Source organism: Hypomesus nipponensis, chromosome 11 (genome assembly GCF_054491055.1).
Source record: "Hypomesus nipponensis isolate SF chromosome 11, ASM5449105v1, whole genome shotgun sequence".
NCBI classification, from domain to species: domain Eukaryota; kingdom Metazoa; phylum Chordata; class Actinopteri; order Osmeriformes; family Osmeridae; genus Hypomesus; species Hypomesus nipponensis.
In genome coordinates, this window is record NC_140371.1 from 19,656,320 (window position 1) to 19,673,630 (window position 17,311).

At 42.7% G+C, this 17,311-nt stretch overlaps 2 protein-coding genes across 12 annotated transcripts; one reads left to right on the plus strand and one right to left on the minus strand.

Moving 5' to 3' along the window:
* The first annotated feature begins 5,221 nt into the window (after nt 1-5,221).
* On the plus strand, nt 5,222-11,832 carry LOC146268569 (transmembrane protein 26-like). 11 transcript variants are annotated; one of them, XM_084708754.1, is made up of 7 exons: nt 6,174-6,222; nt 6,431-6,497; nt 7,052-7,148; nt 7,540-7,626; nt 7,848-8,056; nt 8,719-8,798; nt 9,862-11,832. In XM_084708754.1, exons 3-7 carry the CDS (start codon nt 7,098-7,100, stop codon nt 10,137-10,139), a joined length of 705 nt encoding a protein of 234 aa, XP_084564880.1. In that variant the 5' UTR covers nt 6,174-6,222; nt 6,431-6,497; nt 7,052-7,097; the 3' UTR covers nt 10,140-11,832. The 11 variants fall into 11 exon arrangements, with proteins under 11 accessions (XP_084564874.1, XP_084564885.1, XP_084564880.1 ...); XM_084708753.1 differs by adding an exon at nt 6,834-6,896 and having other exon boundaries at nt 6,180-6,544; XM_084708755.1 differs by having other exon boundaries at nt 6,191-6,231.
* Nucleotides 11,833-13,613: 1,781 nt separating this feature from the next.
* Nucleotides 13,614-16,883, minus strand: cdk1 (cyclin dependent kinase 1). Its single transcript, XM_084709798.1, has 8 exons — nt 16,731-16,883; nt 16,238-16,280; nt 15,933-16,089; nt 15,631-15,754; nt 15,257-15,427; nt 14,785-14,948; nt 14,318-14,459; nt 13,614-13,959 (listed from the first exon to the last, which is right to left on the minus strand). The coding sequence occupies exons 2-8, from the start codon at nt 16,272-16,274 to the stop codon at nt 13,846-13,848; spliced, it is 909 nt and encodes a 302-aa protein (XP_084565924.1). The 5' UTR covers nt 16,275-16,280; nt 16,731-16,883; the 3' UTR covers nt 13,614-13,845.
* Nucleotides 16,884-17,311: the final 428 nt, after the last annotated feature.

The window sequence follows — 17,311 nt, forward strand, 5'->3', positions numbered from 1 at the left end:
TCACCCCATTCAGCCGCACCAGACGGCCTTGTAGCGGGGCATTGAAGGGGCCAACATCTTTGAGTAAGGAGCTGGCTGAGAACAGTGGAGTGGACAACTACTTCACCACAATGTTGCAATCATGGTTCGGTGAATGGACACCTGTTATTGTCTCAGTGGCAGCGACGGCAGCCATCCTGATAGTGTGCTGTTGCTGCTGCATAGGAGGGACACGGACCAATGTTTTAACAGTGGAACAGCAGACAGAGTTTTATTTGAGAACGGAGTGTGGTGAAATTGAAATGTTTTGTGAGGATGCAGGTGACGGACATGACTGGTGTGAAAACAGTTGTTAGGGCCACCTCATCCTGTTTCTTATTTTCTATTTTTCTTAACCAAAGATTTCAGTTTTTCTTATTTTACTTTATATTTTTCTTATTCTACTATATATATTTTCTTATTTTATTATAATGATTAATGGTGACGGCTTGGCTGAAGTGAAGGTAATCATTGCTATGGATGGTTTTAAATCTGTGTTTGTTGTCACACCCTTTAAAGGGTGTGAAAGGAGAGATTTATGTGAACTTGTCGCAAGGGCCACATTCTCATTTCCTCATTTTCTATTTTCACCTTCTCATTTTCTAATTTGGATATTTTAAATGTGTGTTTTTGTAAGGAGGAATCCTACACAACTTTAAAATCTCCAGTTTTTAATGTTGACATCTGTGTGGCTTTCATCACTCTACCTGTAGGAACAGTAACACTTATTCTTCAACAAACTTGATTAAAGTTGAGTTTTGATTCCTGATTATCTGAACACTTGTATTTTGATTTAATTGCTTATGGTTTGATTTCATTACATTCTATCACTTATGTGTTAACATGGTTAACAGCTGACGTATTTACGGTATGTCCTCAGAACACGATTTTGAAAACAAAACTTCCCAATAAGCAATGGAACATCTTCCTTAACTACCTGTCACCTTTCAGCACTCACCTCAGCAACAGAGCTGTCTCCACTGCCCCTGCATGCTGCCCCTGCCTCTGACTCACTCTCAATCTCAACCACCTATATCAGGAGACATGGAGGTGCATTGAGCACTTTTTCATATCGATAATGGCCTTAAAACAGTCCAGAAATTGACATTTCACATCACTGCATAACAAATGTCATGTCTCATGTTATTGGACCAACTCTCATTAGCAGTTTTTGGTCACCTTAATCAAACCCAAAGTTTTTGTTTGTTTGTGTCTGATTTTTAGAAATTAAACTTTGGTCGGGCCATGTAGCAAGGACTAACCTACTCTTTGTAGAAAAAAATTGCCTGTCACCTTTCAGCACTCACGTCAACAACAGAGCTGTCCCCACTGCCCCTGCATGCTGCCCCTGCCTCAGACTCACTCTCAATCTCAATCACCCATATCAGGAGACATGGAGGTGCATTGGGCATTCTTTCATATCGATAATTAAAATAAGCTTAATGTAGATTGTTCATATGAAGATTTCTGAGATGTAAATCATGTCATGTCGAATGTAACTTTTGATGTGTGATAGAATGCTGAAGGTCAGCACACTGACTGGGGAGGCTGAATGGTGGATGGGTGACTGGGTGTGAACACAATGGGTCCCTCAGCTCTTTTGAGTAAGGTGTCAGCATCAGGAGATAAGGAGACACATTGGGTGTGGAGGATGTAACTCCTCTGGCGGTTGGAAGTCATCAGACCAACTGGTCTGTCCCCCCACTGCACATGGAACTGGACCCTGGACAATATCCGTTGGATGTTTTGCCCACCCTTGGATGCCCCCTTCCCTTGGACACCATTTACCCCCCTTCCCCTGACATCTTATTATTACTATTATCATCAGACCTTGGGATGGTCTGTTCCCCACCTTGGAGTCTCTGTCCCCCTTCTCCTGCACGTCAGCAGTTTCTTGGACTGCCCACCCTAGGTGACCACGAGCACCCTTGACACTTGATAGGATGACCACATTCCTTCCCCAATGTCTTCTGACCAATCACCTAACAAACACCTCCCTCTCTTGGGGGTACAAGACTTGTCTCCCAAGGACAGGGAGACAGAATGGGCAGAACTCCGATTTCTGTCAAGACTACTTTCTCACGAAGGCCTTCGTTATCATCTACTCTGTAACTCTTTGCTCTGTGAAACTGTACACTGTAACTATAAATAACTTGGTCCGGTATTTAACCTTGTATCATTCTCCACTAGCCAGTTTGACACGCTTTAACACTTATAAATTAGTTGCTTTTCTAAATCTGCAGTATGTGTTTAGCTTATTCTGTTTAGAGCTGACAGCCAAACCTTGTATGATGCAGACTGTTTTAATTTGACCTCTGAACAGGTATGTGGATTTACTGTGTAGTGTTTTTGGATTATTTTCGTGATAATTGCAGTGGGTTCTGGGTGTTTTCTTGGGTATGCTCTTTGTATATTACCACATGGATGTCATGTATTGTATTATCATTGTACTCAAGCTCTTGCGCTGTACATGCAGGATGGAGAGCTGACAGCAAAACCTTGTTTGACGCAGACTGTTTTAATTTTACGTCTGAACAGTGCCATAAAGAGGACCGATCAACAGCAAATATTCAACATATATGACGTCTGTACACGTAAAAAATGTAACTGTTGTGGAGACTATGTTCTCTGGTCAGTATTGCTTAGAAGCCACTGTGGTGCATCTGATTAAAATGCCGGAGATGATGTACTGTTCCAAAGTAGTTTTTTTTATTGTAAAGTTGAGAGGAATGGTGTTGGTTATATTTGCCTTTAAGATTGGGTTTGTGTGTGTGTGTGTGTTCATGTATATGAACGCACACAATACAACATTTTTTACTCTCCTCAATAAACTAATGTCCGCACCATAACAAGGCAGTTCACTACTCCGCTATTCCCGCCACTGGGTATCGTCAGCGCGAGCATCCCCAAAACTGCACTCCGATTGGCTGTACCAGTGTAGCCATAAGGGGTGCATGCACTAACGGCATGACCCAACAGCAGCGAAAGGGGCTGTTCACGTGCACAGCCTAAGGGGCCAAAAAACCATCAGTCCTTTGCAACAGTAACATCTATACACAAACGTTAACTTAGACATTTTGGCACAGTTGGCCAATACAAAGCTTCCATACAAAGTTAACAATCACTGCCACCACTACGTCGTCTACGTCTATGTAAATGCATAAATGTCTTCCTAGGTGGTATGTTGGCTATTACCGGTCTCAAGTCGGCAACTGTAGGTTAAGAGGCTGGCTAGCCGGCCCCCCACATATAAACCCACAAACTAGAGGCAACTAAATATTTTATCTAAAAGCTTCTCAAAACAAGAAGCAACAATGCAAAAGCGTAAATGACATAGCCTATTGAAGCTAATAAGCACAGCTATACAGTTTTTCTTGATGTACAGTTCTGATCATGTTTATTAGAGATTGTTGGAAATGTTTCAGGAAGTTGTTGTCAGGCTGAAGAGAATGCTGTTGCATGTGTGTTTGTGTGTGTGACATCTTTGCCCTCAGAAAGAGAAAACACCGCACCCAAATGTGGTTAAGCAGAAGGGAAACACTCAAGGCAGGTTCCTGTTTGTCTTTATTTCATACCTTACTTAAATATGTTGATAACTGATCTTTGCATTGCATGTTTGAAGAACAGAAACTGTTGCAAACAAAGCATGAAACTTTCCACAAGCTTTAAACTGACTGGCTTACATAAAAAAATGACAGACTTCCACCTTCACATGCTCCATGCTGCAAGTAGTAATCTTCCTTGACTTGATCGACTCTGTGCAGTACTTGGTAAAGAAATGTACCTAACAAAGATTTCTTTAAGCGCATGTATGAGCAGGCCTATTGTTGACAGGAAAAACCAAAGCTTTCAATTATCAAACATAATTTCTCTGTGCGCCCAACCTACTAGTCTGAGCCTTTGATGATTGGAGGCCTGTTTTCACCAGTGTACTTTCACATCTCCACCTTGTGGTTTTATTTACGATTAATGTATTCAGGAAAGTGTAAAATATTCAACAGTCACCACCCAGCTCTGGTCCCAGCCCTTTATACCCTGGACTGCCCCCCCAGCACCCTCCAGCCCTGCACTGCCCCCCCAGCACCCTCCAGCCCTGCACTGCCCCCCCAGCACCCTCCAGCCCTGCACTGCCCCCCCAGCACCCTCCAGTCCTGCACTGCCCCCCCAGCACCCTCCAGCCCTGCACTGGCCCCCCAGCACCCTCCAGCCCTGCACTGCCCCCCCAGCACCCTCCAGCCCTGCACTGGCCCCCAGCACCCTCCAGCCCTGCACTGCCCCCCCAGCACCCTCCAGCCCTGCACTGGCCCCCAGCACCCTCCAGCCCTGCACTGCCCCCCCCCAGCACCCTCCAGCCCTGCACTGCCCCCCCAGCACCCTCCAGCCCTGCACTGCCCCCCCAGCACCCTCCAGCCCTGCACTGGCCCCCCAGCACCCTCCAGCCCTGCACTGCCCCCCCAGCACCCTCCAGTCCTGCACTGCCCCCCCAGCACCCTCCAGCCCTGCACTGGCCCCCAGCACCCTCCAGCCCTGCACTGCCCCCCCAGCACCCTCCAGCCCTGCACTGGCCCCCAGCACCCTCCAGCCCTGCACTGCCCCCCCAGCACCCTCCAGCCCTGCACTGGCCCCCAGCACCCTCCAGCCCTGCACTGCCCCCCCCAGCACCCTCCAGCCCTGCACTGCCCCCCCAGCACCCTCCAGCCCTGCACTGCCCCCCCAGCACCCTCCAGCCCTGCACTGGCCCCCAGCACCCTCCAGCCCTGCACTGCCCCCCCAGCACCCTCCAGCCCTGCACTGGCCCCCAGCACCCTCCAGCCCTGCACTGCCCCCCCAGCACCCTCCAGTCCTGCACTGCCCCCCCAGCACCCTCCAGCCCTGCACTGGCCCCCCAGCACCCTCCAGTCCTGCACTGGCCCCGGGCTCCTAGCCCCTGCCTTGCATCCAGTGCAGGTTCCTATCACCTATCCTCTTCTCTGAATGAAGGGCATTTTAAACTTTACTTTGATTCAGAGCCGGGATTGAAAATACAACCCCTCCTGAGCCACTTTGGATCCAGCATGTCATTAGCATGATGCAACAAAGAACACTTTATTTATTTAATGTTGACTAACTCGGCGTTCCATATATTTCATATGGAATGAGGTGAATAGAATTGGTCTGATAGAATTGATTGATATGGATCTTGTAGATCGTCAAATGTTCTTTCTTCTAGAATGCAACACGGGGCGGAGCGTTAACTTTGGGGACCTGTCTGGGAAAATAGAAGTTACTAATTTGTCACCGATCAGCTGAACTTTGAATAGTCAGTGTTAACGGGACTATACGGTTGTAGGCTACATTACAACATGTCTTTTTTCACATTTGTATGTGCGATTATTACTAGAGTTATTTTTATTATAATATCACTCATCGGAGTCTGGAGAGTGACGTGGATCAAAAATGATAAGATGTACTGGTTGTTGACGTTCCTTTTTCTACCCCTCGTTATTGAGATGGTAATAGCATTAAAAAGACGAGAAGGACAAGACTACAAATGGTAAGTTATAATTCATGTACACTGTTGTGTTTTTAAAAGCTTGGCTACAATTGTATTTGCGCCCGCAAATGCTATACAATCTATGTGTACCTGATGGTTGAGGGGGTACATCAGGCAATTTGTTTGGAGTAGTATAGTATATAAAACCAAAGGTTGTTAACACTTTCGTTATCGTTGCTACCATTCCTCCTCTTGAGACATGATTCATCCCATGGCTCAAAATTGACGCATAACGTAACCGATTTTTTGGTCATATAAATTTGCCGTCTTGTCATTTGTATACCCCGTTGTGAATAGTTTCCCCGTTTTTTTAACCATTTAGTTTTCTCTGACTTAGGAGACACTTCTTACATATATTTTAGTACCGTCTCTTCTAACTATATAGCTTGGCCTGTCTGATAATACAGGTGTATTCGACTTCATGCAGCACCGGCGGCGTCTACAGTCGGCTGCCTTGAAGCTGAGAATGCCATTGGCTGCTTCAAGTCAGCCGGGCTGCAGGCGGCTGCTGGCGACGCCGGCGCTGCATGAAGTCGAACGCGCCTGATATAAAAATGTCTTGCACACCTGCTTCCTTTGCTGCAACATCCGCTTTGGCGTTGCCTAGCGATATTGGGTGTGTGCTTTACATTTGAATATAGCTACTTTCAGTGGTAGCTGGATGGCTTCAAGTAGGGCGAGTATGAAATTCTTGTGGTCAATATATTTTTGTGGTCAAGGCATATTGTCTGTCAGTATAATTAATCACAACTTTTCCTTTTGCAAGTTTACATATTTCTGTTAAGGCAACTAATTCTGAATAGTTTCTAGGAAGTGGTTTGGCTTGTAAGACTCTGGTTAGAGTAACTACAGCATACTCAATAGCGTTTGTTCCATCAGGATTTTTCCTACTCGACCCATCAACATACATTGTGATGTCACTATCATTATAGGGTGTGTCTTTCAGGTCAGTTCGCAGTAACACTTTCTCAGAAATATTGGCAAGGCAGTCATGTGAGTCTAAATCTTTGGCTACGGGTACCAGAGTGGAGGGATTAAGTGTGTTAAATCTATCAATAGTCAAATGTGACTGAGATAATAATAACGTCTTGCTATACCTGCTCTTCATACATGCACTTGCAAGACATCAAAGGCTCAATATTTTAGCAAAGCATGAAGTTTAAGACAAACAGGAACGTTCCTTGGGTGTCTCTCTGTGCTTCTCTCCCTAAGCACAGAATGATAAGACACAGCAGTATTCTTTTCAGACTGTATAACAATCTTGCTGAAACATTTCCAACAGTAAGATGGGATGGTACGCTGTAAACTAGGTCTGCTTCCCTCCTCTGTCACTCTCCAGGAGAAAGTAACCCTCTTTTTTTCTTGAAAAACACTGTATTTGGTTCATCAAGTGTTTAACGTGCTTCAATCTCAAGTTTTATGATAAAGACTGTCTGGGGAGGAAGTGTAAGCATGTGTGAGTTAAAGTTTGGTTAAAGTTGTATTTTCCTTTGGCTCTAGGTTCTCTCCAGCCATCCTCCTGTTCCTCATCAGCATCATTCCGTCAATGTGGATTCTAGAGCTGCATCATCAACAGAACAAACTAAGCGACGGTCAGGTACAGGAAAATATGTTTCCCATATTATATGTTCATATACTGTATGTGCGTCTATGCAAAGAAATAAAGATGTGTTGGTTGTCTATAGCAAATAGTTTTGCCTGTAATACTTTACATTTACATTAAGTAATTTAGCAGGCGCTCTAATCCAGAGCAACTTACAGGAAGTACAGAGTCATTCCCCCAAGGCAAGTCAGGTGAAGTGCCTTGCCAAAGGAGACAACTTAATTTGGCACGGCTGGGAATCAAACCGGCAACCTTCTGATTAAGAGCCCGATTCCCTAACCGCTCAGCCACCTGACTCCCTTTACATTCAGCTGGATATAAACTGCTTGAAAGCCTTCATATGAAGTATATCATATTTATCTGACTTCAGTAATCTATCTTTAAGTGTGAGAAAGTGTACTCCTGGGCAAATTTAAGAAGCACGTTTACGACCAAAACGTCTGCAAACTCCACCATTCAACACTACCTAAATGTAAGTAAATCTCAAAGGTGTTAATGCCATTGTTTCTTGCTTTCAGTATAGTTGTAATAGCTTGGGATGTACTACACCCAGGATAAAATGCTTGTCTAGCCTCAATGTTTTCATCAGAGCTCAATTAAAATGTAACATAACATTTCTAAGAAACTCATTTTTGGTACAGAGCTGGAAATGACTGAAAATTGATTGACTTCCTCTCTATTGTCCCTCCAAAGAGCCTTGACAAGTTGCAGTCTAGCTTTTGTCCCAACGACTGGATCCTGGCCCTCCATCAGGTTCTTCTCATCCTCCTCATCGTGGGCAAGTGGGTCCTTCCCCTTGGGGGCGGAGTTACGAGAGACGAACTCTCCCAGCTCCTGCTCATCTTCGTTGGCACGGCAGCAGATATCCTGGAATTCACCAACGAAACGCTGGCCGATGTCAAGTGGGCTTTTGTTCAGTGTTCAATCTTGTTAATTTTCCCCTTTATGCCATCTTCAAAAAGAAAGGAAAAAAGTAACATGGAACTCTATTACTATGTAATAACAACAGACAAAACCAAAGGAATGGTTATTAGTTATGTGGTTATTAGGGGTGTAACAATATATCGTGGAACAATATATAGCAATAAAACATTTTTACAATATGCATTGTAGAGTTATGGCAATATTTTTACAATGTGACGTACGTTTGATTCTATTGGTTGAGCTACCAGCACGCAATCTACTCTGCACCTGCGTCAAGCGTGCATTCACTGCATTCACAGAAATCGATGGAACAGAGTTAACTAAATGTACAACAAAGAAAATGATTGAAAATGTTTAATGTTTTAGAATCTTTTTATTGAATTTCAGTTTAAATTAAAATGTTGTTCAAAAATATTGTGATACGCATTGTATTGTACACCCAGTATCGTGATATGTATCGAATTGTGAGATGAGTGTATCGTTACACCCCTAGTGGTTAATGTGTATATTGTTTTGACCAAGTAAGATATTGAACAAGACACTTCTCTGCATTGTCATTGGAAACATAAATCAAAACCCCAAGCAGTGTACGATAACCCAGCTATGAACTTCTCCGACTTTCTGTGTGTGTGTCCCACAGAGAGAACAGCCCCCATGTGGTCTACATCATTCTTGCAGTGTGGACCTGGAGCATGCTCCAATTCCCGCCGCATCTGGCTGGTAAGTGGCCCATTCATACCTGTATACCGTACCTCCTAATTATCCATGGTTCTCTGTGAACTAGAAACACACTCACCGCCTGAGTCCCTATCCAACAGGGACATGGCACTGGAAGTATGTTGTTATGGAGATAGAGTTGCTCTTTTTGCTTGTCACATTCCTTCATGTTTCTATATGTTGAAGCTGCATCTGTTTTTGTCAAACTTCTGTGCTTCCTGATGTTTTTCTTTGGGATATCAATGTAAACAATGAAAACAGTCTGGTCTGTGTTCTGTTTGGTTATTAGGATCAGTTTAAACTTCCTGTGGCCAAACCTCAATGACCAAATCACTGAAACACCCCTCATTGGGTTGAAAGGCTGCATTTGTCATTGATGTACTATGGATCACCTCAACAGGAAAGAAATACACATAAGGATTTACTCTAAAGTTGACATGGGCTTTTATGTATGTGTACAGAGATTTGGTTTAATCTATTAGTAATGTAAACACATTAGACTCCACATCTTCTCCTGCCCTTAGTGCTTGGCTGATTTGGAGTAAGCTATTGTCAGGCAGGCGGCCAAACCTGCTGAAACTCATTATAGTTGTGGCTTGTTCATTCTCTGATTCTAAGGATCCTAAGGAGTTCATTTGTAACAATAGCCCCACCCCTAATCTTCTCTAAAACCTTATCTCAATGTATTAAATATTAATAACCTGAATAATATGGTTTTGGATAAGTGACCACGTAATCACACAAATGCATCTAAGAGTGTACAAATCATACAGAATCAATATCCACAATCAGAGAAGTACTGTCTTATGGTCCTGTTAATAAGACAATGAAATGCTTTCATCCTCATGATCTTCCACAAAAATACGCTATTTTGGAAGTTTTCATCACAAAAGAGAACATAACGTATGATTTCAGTCATTCGAGTTAGTAGTGTGTGTACGCAGCAATGTGTGTACGCAGCAATGTGTGTACGCAGCAATGTGTGTACGCAGCAATGTGTGTACGCAGCAATGCGTGTGTGTTTTGTGTGGGAGAGTCAGCCCTTGACCTGTGTCCGTCTCCACAGTGGTGAACTCCAATCCTGAGTCAGAGACCAAGGGCCAGCAGGTGGGTCTCCTGGCCAGACGCAGAAATGACATCTGGACCATAGTTGAGAGCCTGTTCCTCCAGGATGGGCCCTTTCTGGTCGTCCGGCTCATCGTCATGATCCGCTTTGATGTTTTCCACCAGATGTTGGTTTTCTTCACTATCAAGAACTTCCTGATGGTCATATTGAACTTGTACCGACTGGGTATCATCTGCTATAACTTTAAGCGGTCGAGAAGCAGCAGTGTTGTCCTCTGACTGGAAAAGGAAAGGGAGGGGAGGGCAGAGGCATGGCCGGAGTAACCATATGGGCAACTGGGCAACTGACCAGGGGCACCAATACTCCAGGGCCAACAATCAACCAATGTATTAAAAAAAAATATATATTTTTTTTTCTGTATATATAATAAATATATATATATATATAATTATGATATGGCAACGACAGTACGAGTGTTCTGACTGGCTAATGGGTAGTCATGCCGGTGTTGTATCACTCGAAATCCTTCACTCTTTGAACCGCGCGCGCTCCCGCGAGGGGGTGCCAATCCAGAGAGTCATGCATCGGGTGATACAACACCTGTCTTCGGTCTGATACGTATTCTTATTGCCCTCCTGACGTCTTCTGCGGTCTGATACGGATTAGACAAGTACTATAGTCAGGGGCGGATTTACCCCATTAGGCATAGTAGGCAACCGCCTGGGGCCTCCAGCTGCCAGGGGGCCCCTTGAAAAACTCAATAAAAATACTATATGATCAATAATAACTATAATAATAATACAAATCAATTAAAAGTCAAAACCTTCCCCAAAAGTATCAACAGAGCGTTTATTCTATTTGTGTCAACGCATCGATTGCAGCCACTGCGCAGCAAAGCACGTCGTTTCAGTTGGTTAATATGAACCAGTAGAAGAGTGAAGTGAATGCAAAAAACAATTTGCTAAATGAAACGCAACTCCCCGAGTGGAGCACGAAAGAGAAAGACAAAAGACGAGAGTAAACAAGTAGTTGCCAAACTGAAACTACTGAAGAAAACGTAATTTTTCTCTCCACTGCCGGTATCCAACGATGCGACAGCTAGCACAAGCGCTGCTCAGTAAAGTTTTGCTAGCAACAGCAGCTACTGTAGGCTAGCTTACTCGTTGCACAATTTATCGGGGTCAGCTTCTCCCTGATAATTGTTAACTTTCTAACTTAGTCGTTATTTGTGTTGGAATTAAAGCCCTTTTAGCAGAACCGTGTTGTCCGCTTTCTGTTAAAAGTAGCTAATTGTTTGCTAGGCATCAACTGAAACACACCGTGAGAAGATTTGAAGACGTAGCTACAATTAGCCTACCATTTATTTTCATTTACAAAATGAAAAGAGCAAAAATGCCATATAATAAACAACTTACTAACCTTGACCGTTCGGTCATCCTTGGAAATATCAAACCTTGGCTTTGCCGTATTAACCTCGCAATCGCTCGGTCGATACGTTCAAGCCTCAGTTTGATTTTCCCAGCATGAACTCACTCTCAGTTAGTAAGTAGTTATTATCAAATGTAAATCTGTTTTTCAGAAGGCAAAGTGTGTGTGCACTATCTGCTCTTAATGGTTCTGAAATGATACTTCGTTGACTCGCTGCGCTTGCTAAGGTTTGAACAGTGTAAATCTGTGATTTTCTGAAGGCAAAGTGTGTGTGTGCTGTCTGCTCCCAATGGTTCTGAAATGATAGTTCGTTGGTAGAGTCATTGTGCTTGGAAAGGTTTGACGTGTTTTTACGTGTGTCACTAAATGCATAACCTCGCCGATGTTTTTGATGGCCGTCATCACTTCTTGTTAGCTATTTAAGTTTCGGAAAGCTTTGTGAACTGCAATGCTTATTTGCGGTGCTGTGAGTTGGTTTAATGATAACTGACTCCAACTAATGTTGGATTGTTCGATTAAATAAATAAAGCTTTTGTACATGTGCTCATGTTCTCCTTTTCTGTGTAGATTAGGCCCCTATAGTAGATTTAAGTCTGTATATCGTACTTAAGTACCAAAAGTAAAAGTATAAACTTTGTTATGTTTTAGAAGAATAATATAGGCTACCTGTTGACATTAGTAATTATATTTAATTAGGTAAAAAACAATCAAGTAAAGTACACAACAAAATAAATAACAATACTTGAGTACAGAAGGAATGTATTTCTACTCAAGGACCAATACACGCCTGTGGATAGGTATGGTTTGCGTTCTGCGGGGTGGGGGTAGGTGGGTACCAGAGTCAATGTTGCCCAGGGGCACCAACAAGTCTTTATACTGGCATGTGCAGAGATGTTTACCCTCTGGAAAGAAAGGGAGGGCAGAGTTGTTTACCCTCTGGAACCCCACAGTTCTAATATGAAACCCTGCTGATACTGGTCCTGAGCATGTCTTTCTATAGTGCCCTGTCTAAGCAGGGTCGATACGTTTTGCGAACCTAGCTTAATCATCAAGTTCGGTCCAAACTAAATGATTGGTCGTGTTTAATTCACTCATGCAATACCCAGATATCGGATTTTATGGACATTTTACAGTCTAAACTTTTAGATATATTGGTTGCTATCAGGGTGTGAAGTTTATTTCAGCAAATACAAAAAGTGCATCTCAACGACATAACCGACCCTACCTTTAAGTTCAAAATACGATAAGGAGCTGAATTAGGCCGGTGTTGTGTAAAAGAAAATTTCTGGTAAATGCTGATGTGACCCTTTTGGCTCGTCACCGAAGCTTAAATGTAATCTACAAAACGATGTGTAACATGTTACAGTGTATCTTAAGTGGAAAACTGACAGTTGTGAGGTAAGCTGGATCAGTCAATGTAAACTTACAAATAACACTTTTTAAATGTTTTTGTTACATTTTGTCACATAATAGTACTTGAACAATCTGGTATGCATGAACACAGAACCAATTGAATAAAGGATAAGAGACTTAAGACAATGAGTGCACTCTACACAGAATATAAAATATATTCTTATAGAATGTAAGACATTCAATTAAATACTGCTTAACATGCAGTGTCTTTATGTTTTAGAATTGAAAGTCTGACATTTGGGAACCATTTGCCTTTGACTACATGCCCTTTGAATGAAATAAGCGACAGCGAAGGACACAATAGACAAAGCTGGTTAGAAACTGTCTGCAGCATTCACATGAACACCCTCCCACTCACTATGACATCACTTGATTTATCCAGTCTTTAGTCAGGATATCTGATCAGTTATCTGATCACCAAATAAGAAAAAAATAAGTTTAACAGAATAAAGCCCATTACTCCAGTTTGTTGTAACATTGTCAGTCCCTTAAAATCCAAAACTTTAGGTTGTGTAGATCAGTGGTTCTCAACCCTGGTCCTCAAGGACCCCTGTCCAGTTATGCAGAAGCCTGCTAATGACCATTAATTTGAATCAGGTGTTGGAACAGGGAAATATCTTAAACATGCAGGACAGGGGGGTACTTGAGGACCAGGGTTGAGAACTACTGGTGTAGATTATTCCATAGAAACTTTGAAGGATGTACACCTGAGGCTTGGACTGACCTAGCAGATCGTTACTTCTACTTTGTGGTGCTGGTATTAATCCTGATGCCTATACAAAAGTGCACCCTCTACTGACATTAAACCAGACTGCAGTACAGATCAAGATGGGAATGTCAGAAAATATTGTTGACTGGTCAGAAATGTAACAATATTACTAAAGGACGCACAAGTCAGAGTCCAATTGGATCTAAAAAAAAGTGCACATTTATTGAAAATATATTGCCAAAACTTCTGTACATTTTACATCAGATCCAAACTTTATTCTTTTTTACAGAAATGTGTATTTACAGAGAAACTACCCATAGAAAAGACAAACAAAGAAAACGGAAAAACAAACAAACCAGACAAACTAAATATGGATTCATATACTTCCATAATTGTAATCAGTTAGAGGCCATCAGAGTGTGGAGGTGCTGAGTTCACATCTTGACAGTGTTTGCAGGTAGAGTCGATTTGTCCAGGTCATCAAAGTAAGGATGGGTCATTGCCTGTCTTGCAGAGATCCTCTTTGGTGGGTCATAGATTAGCATTTTCTAGAAATAAATAAACAGTCAATCTTAATTTAAGAAAGGTGACACATTTCATACATCACCTTTTGTACAAATAACGTGTGAGATCGATGGTTTTGTTACAGGGGTCGTTGCAACGCTGGTCACTAGACCTGCCCATTCCTGGGTGTGAACCTTGTTCGTCTGACCAAAAAATGCGATGACCTCCATAAAACACCGCTGTAACCAGCTATGCCATCAACAATCTATGACACAGGTTGGCGGTATTTATACCGAGAAGTGTGTGTAACCAATTAAACTCAGTTACACTGGGAATTTAAACAGCAATTCTAGTTATCATTTTATTTCCAGAAGTATTGATAATCTCAAAACTGAATCTTACAGCGAGCAGGTCAATGCCGTTCTTGTCCAGGTTCTTCACCATGGACGAAAGGTTCCCAGATTTCCACTTGGGGAACGTGTTCTTGTAGTCTGGCAGAGACTCCACCTCCGGCCAAACATCGTTGTTGGGAGTACCCAAGGTTCTGCAAAGAAGAGAGGAAAGTATGTTAATATGCAGGTCGTCAGTCTTGTCATACACCTGAGTAATCGCTACAGGGAAATGTTTTCAGTTGTGTACACGGACAGAATGAGTGTCTGTGTCAGTCCAATGCGTGAGGTACTGTCAACATTTCTGGATGGCTCTCGCTACTTTTGAACTTTTAAATTAACGTAACAAATGGATATTTCTCAAGCCAGTTGACCCGAGAAAGAGGGAGCTAATGTTCCACCTATGTGCCTGCATGTGATGAGCAGTACCTTTGAAAGGGACAGAACAACAATATTCTAGTGACAGATAAACTACCGCACCTGAAGATCCTGAAGAGCTGGTCAATCTCAGAGTCTCCGTGGAACAGGGGTTTCTTGGTAGCCAGCTCTGCAAAAATCGTCCCGATGCTCCACACGTCTACTGGGGTGGAGTAACGAGCAGCACCCAACAGAACCTCTGGAGCCCTGTACCACAGCGTCACCACCTACAGAAGCACACACAACAGTCTACTGCTAGACAAAGTACAGTAGGAGAGTCATGTTTTTTTTGTCACTAAGTTTTGGGCCCTATTGTTGTATACTCATCAAGCAATAAAAATAATAATTTACAAGTCATTTTATTGAAGTATAACATAGATTGAAACAAATTGCAGTGTTCATCAGATCTGGATTTTTCTTTCTTTTGATATATATATATTTTAATACAAAGTATTTAGTATATAAACCCAACCCCCTCTCTATCCCTGGGTCTGTATGTCCATAGAAATATCTCAATATCATTAAAAGCACATACCTCGTGAGTGTAAACCCGCACTGGCACCCCAAAGGCTCTGGCTAGGCCGAAGTCGGCCAGCTTGATGACCCCCTTGTTGTCGATGAGCAGGTTCTGGGGCTTTAGGTCCCTGTGCAGGACCCTCCTGCAGTGACAAAACAGGATGCCCTCCAGAATCTGGTAGAGGTAGCTCTGGACGGGTGGAGAGGCAACACACGAAGAAACATTTACATGAGAAAAGCCGTGTATGAAAGTCACAGACACACGGCCTCCGAATCTCTCCTTGCTCCTTTGTTTGAGGAGCGAGTGAGCAAATGGTGTGACTTTGCTCTTACTATCCTGTATGATAATTATTGAATTTGTGTTGAAAGTCTAGGTGTGGTGGGGGTCCGTACTTTAACGAGCATGGGGTCCATGTACTGTCCAGAGGGGATGGAGTCCAGGTACTTCTTCAGGTCCATGGACAGGAACTCAAAGATTAGGTAGAGTCTGGACTCCTGCATCAGCACATCTAGGAGCCTAGTCAAGATAAAACAGAGCACTATATTCCTGGTTCCTATTAAGATCACATGGACATCTTTACAAATACTTTAAAATATACAATACTTCAACAGCATGGTACTTTTTGGGTGGTTATTCCTGAGAGGGAGTTCTGTTGTCGTTGTACCGGACCATACACGCACACATACAGCCTTACCGTACAACGTTAGGGTGATTCAGTTCCTTTAGAAGAGATATCTCTCTCACAGCTGTGCTGGGAACTCCTTCTTCTTCACTCTCCAATCTAATCTTCTTCATGGCCACCACCTGGCCAGTCGACTTGTGTCTGCCCTTGTACACCACCCCATAGGTACCTGAAGAAAAGAGCGAACGTTGTAGACTGTAGTGAAAGCTACCACAATGCAGAAAGGCATACGCTAAAATTGTATCCAAGTTGTCCACTGCTTTGACAATGGTGAAACAGCTTGACATTAACGTTGGTGAAAGTACATCTCAACGCACCCTCTCCGATTTTCTCTATTTTCAAGTAATCTTCCATTGTTCCCTGAAAAGGAGAAAATAAGTTACTGCATCTGGTAGCAAGCCACGGATAGGTAGCTAGCTGTGTACAGTCCACATTGACAGAGTACTGTAAACTAACTATCTACCGGGACACTGTAATGCCTAATCGTGTCAACTTCTTTAATTGATCAAGTACAACTACTTAAATTACTTAAGAGCTAGTAAGATTTACATTGTTAACTAGCAAACTAAAAATGCAAAAACACATATCATGTTACGCTAGTGTTTAGCTTAGCATTTGTTAGCTAGCTGGCCAGTTAGTTAGGCTAATCTCAATGTTTCGCTTCACGCCAGCCAGCGAGCTAACTTAGCTCTAGCTAGCTAAGTGGTCAGTCAATCGTTCACTTGAGTTATCATGGTCACATTTAACATTTTACCGTTAAATACATCTGTGATTAATCTAAATAATGAAAGAAAGATTAAACATAACTACCTGAAGTCCGATTTTTCCGTGTAACAATTTGACTGTAGTGCTTGTCGACCTTGTGGTGAAAAATGAATGTGTTTCTGGAAGGCAGCTAGCTACAGCACTGAATGCATTCTTTCGAATTGGCCGCGGAGCCCGACGCCTTTCAAAACCAAGCAATCGCGTTGCTCGCTGACTTTCAAAAAGGCCAATCGGGAGATGGAGTGACCAAAGCGGGATGTGGGTGTCAAAGCGCGCCGGTATTAAGGAACTCAAGGCTTTGCTGACTCCTCTTGTTTAAAAGAGAACTTTACTTGTCACTATATTGTTATTATATTAATACTGTGTATTCAGAACTTTATAAAGAGCCCTAGAAAAAAACTACGATAACACTGGAATTAATTCAAGTATCAGAAAACATCAAAGGGGTCATCGTTCTTGGTTTTGTCACAGTAGATGATACCAGGCCCAACACCACATTTAATATTTAGATTACATATAGTTTTTTATTAGCGGTCCACTTAAAATCTCGAACATATTTTTTATAAATACAGTTTTTGTAATACCCATTTTATAACACAAGATGCCACTGTTGTATCGCTTTGTTT

Bases quoted from the DNA above. Each gene is read 5' to 3' on its own strand.
- LOC146268569 (XM_084708748.1), top strand. From the start codon at position 5,361: ATGTCTTTTTTCACATTTGTATGTGCGATTATTACTAGAGTTATTTTT. The intron at 7,627-7,847 runs GTAAGTAAATCT...GTCCCTCCAAAG, and splicing joins CCATTCAACACTACCTAAAT to AGCCTTGACAAGTTGCAGTC. The intron at 8,799-9,861 runs GTAAGTGGCCCA...CCGTCTCCACAG, and splicing joins ATTCCCGCCGCATCTGGCTG to TGGTGAACTCCAATCCTGAG.
- cdk1 (XM_084709798.1), bottom strand. From the start codon at position 16,274: ATGGAAGATTACTTGAAAATAGAGAAAATCGGAGAGG. The intron at 14,949-15,256 runs GTATGTGCTTTT...GTGCTTCTGTAG, and splicing joins TGCGGGTTTACACTCACGAG to GTGGTGACGCTGTGGTACAG. The intron at 13,960-14,317 runs GTAAGATTCAGT...ATTTATTTCTAG, and splicing joins ACGGCATTGACCTGCTCGCT to AAAATGCTAATCTATGACCC.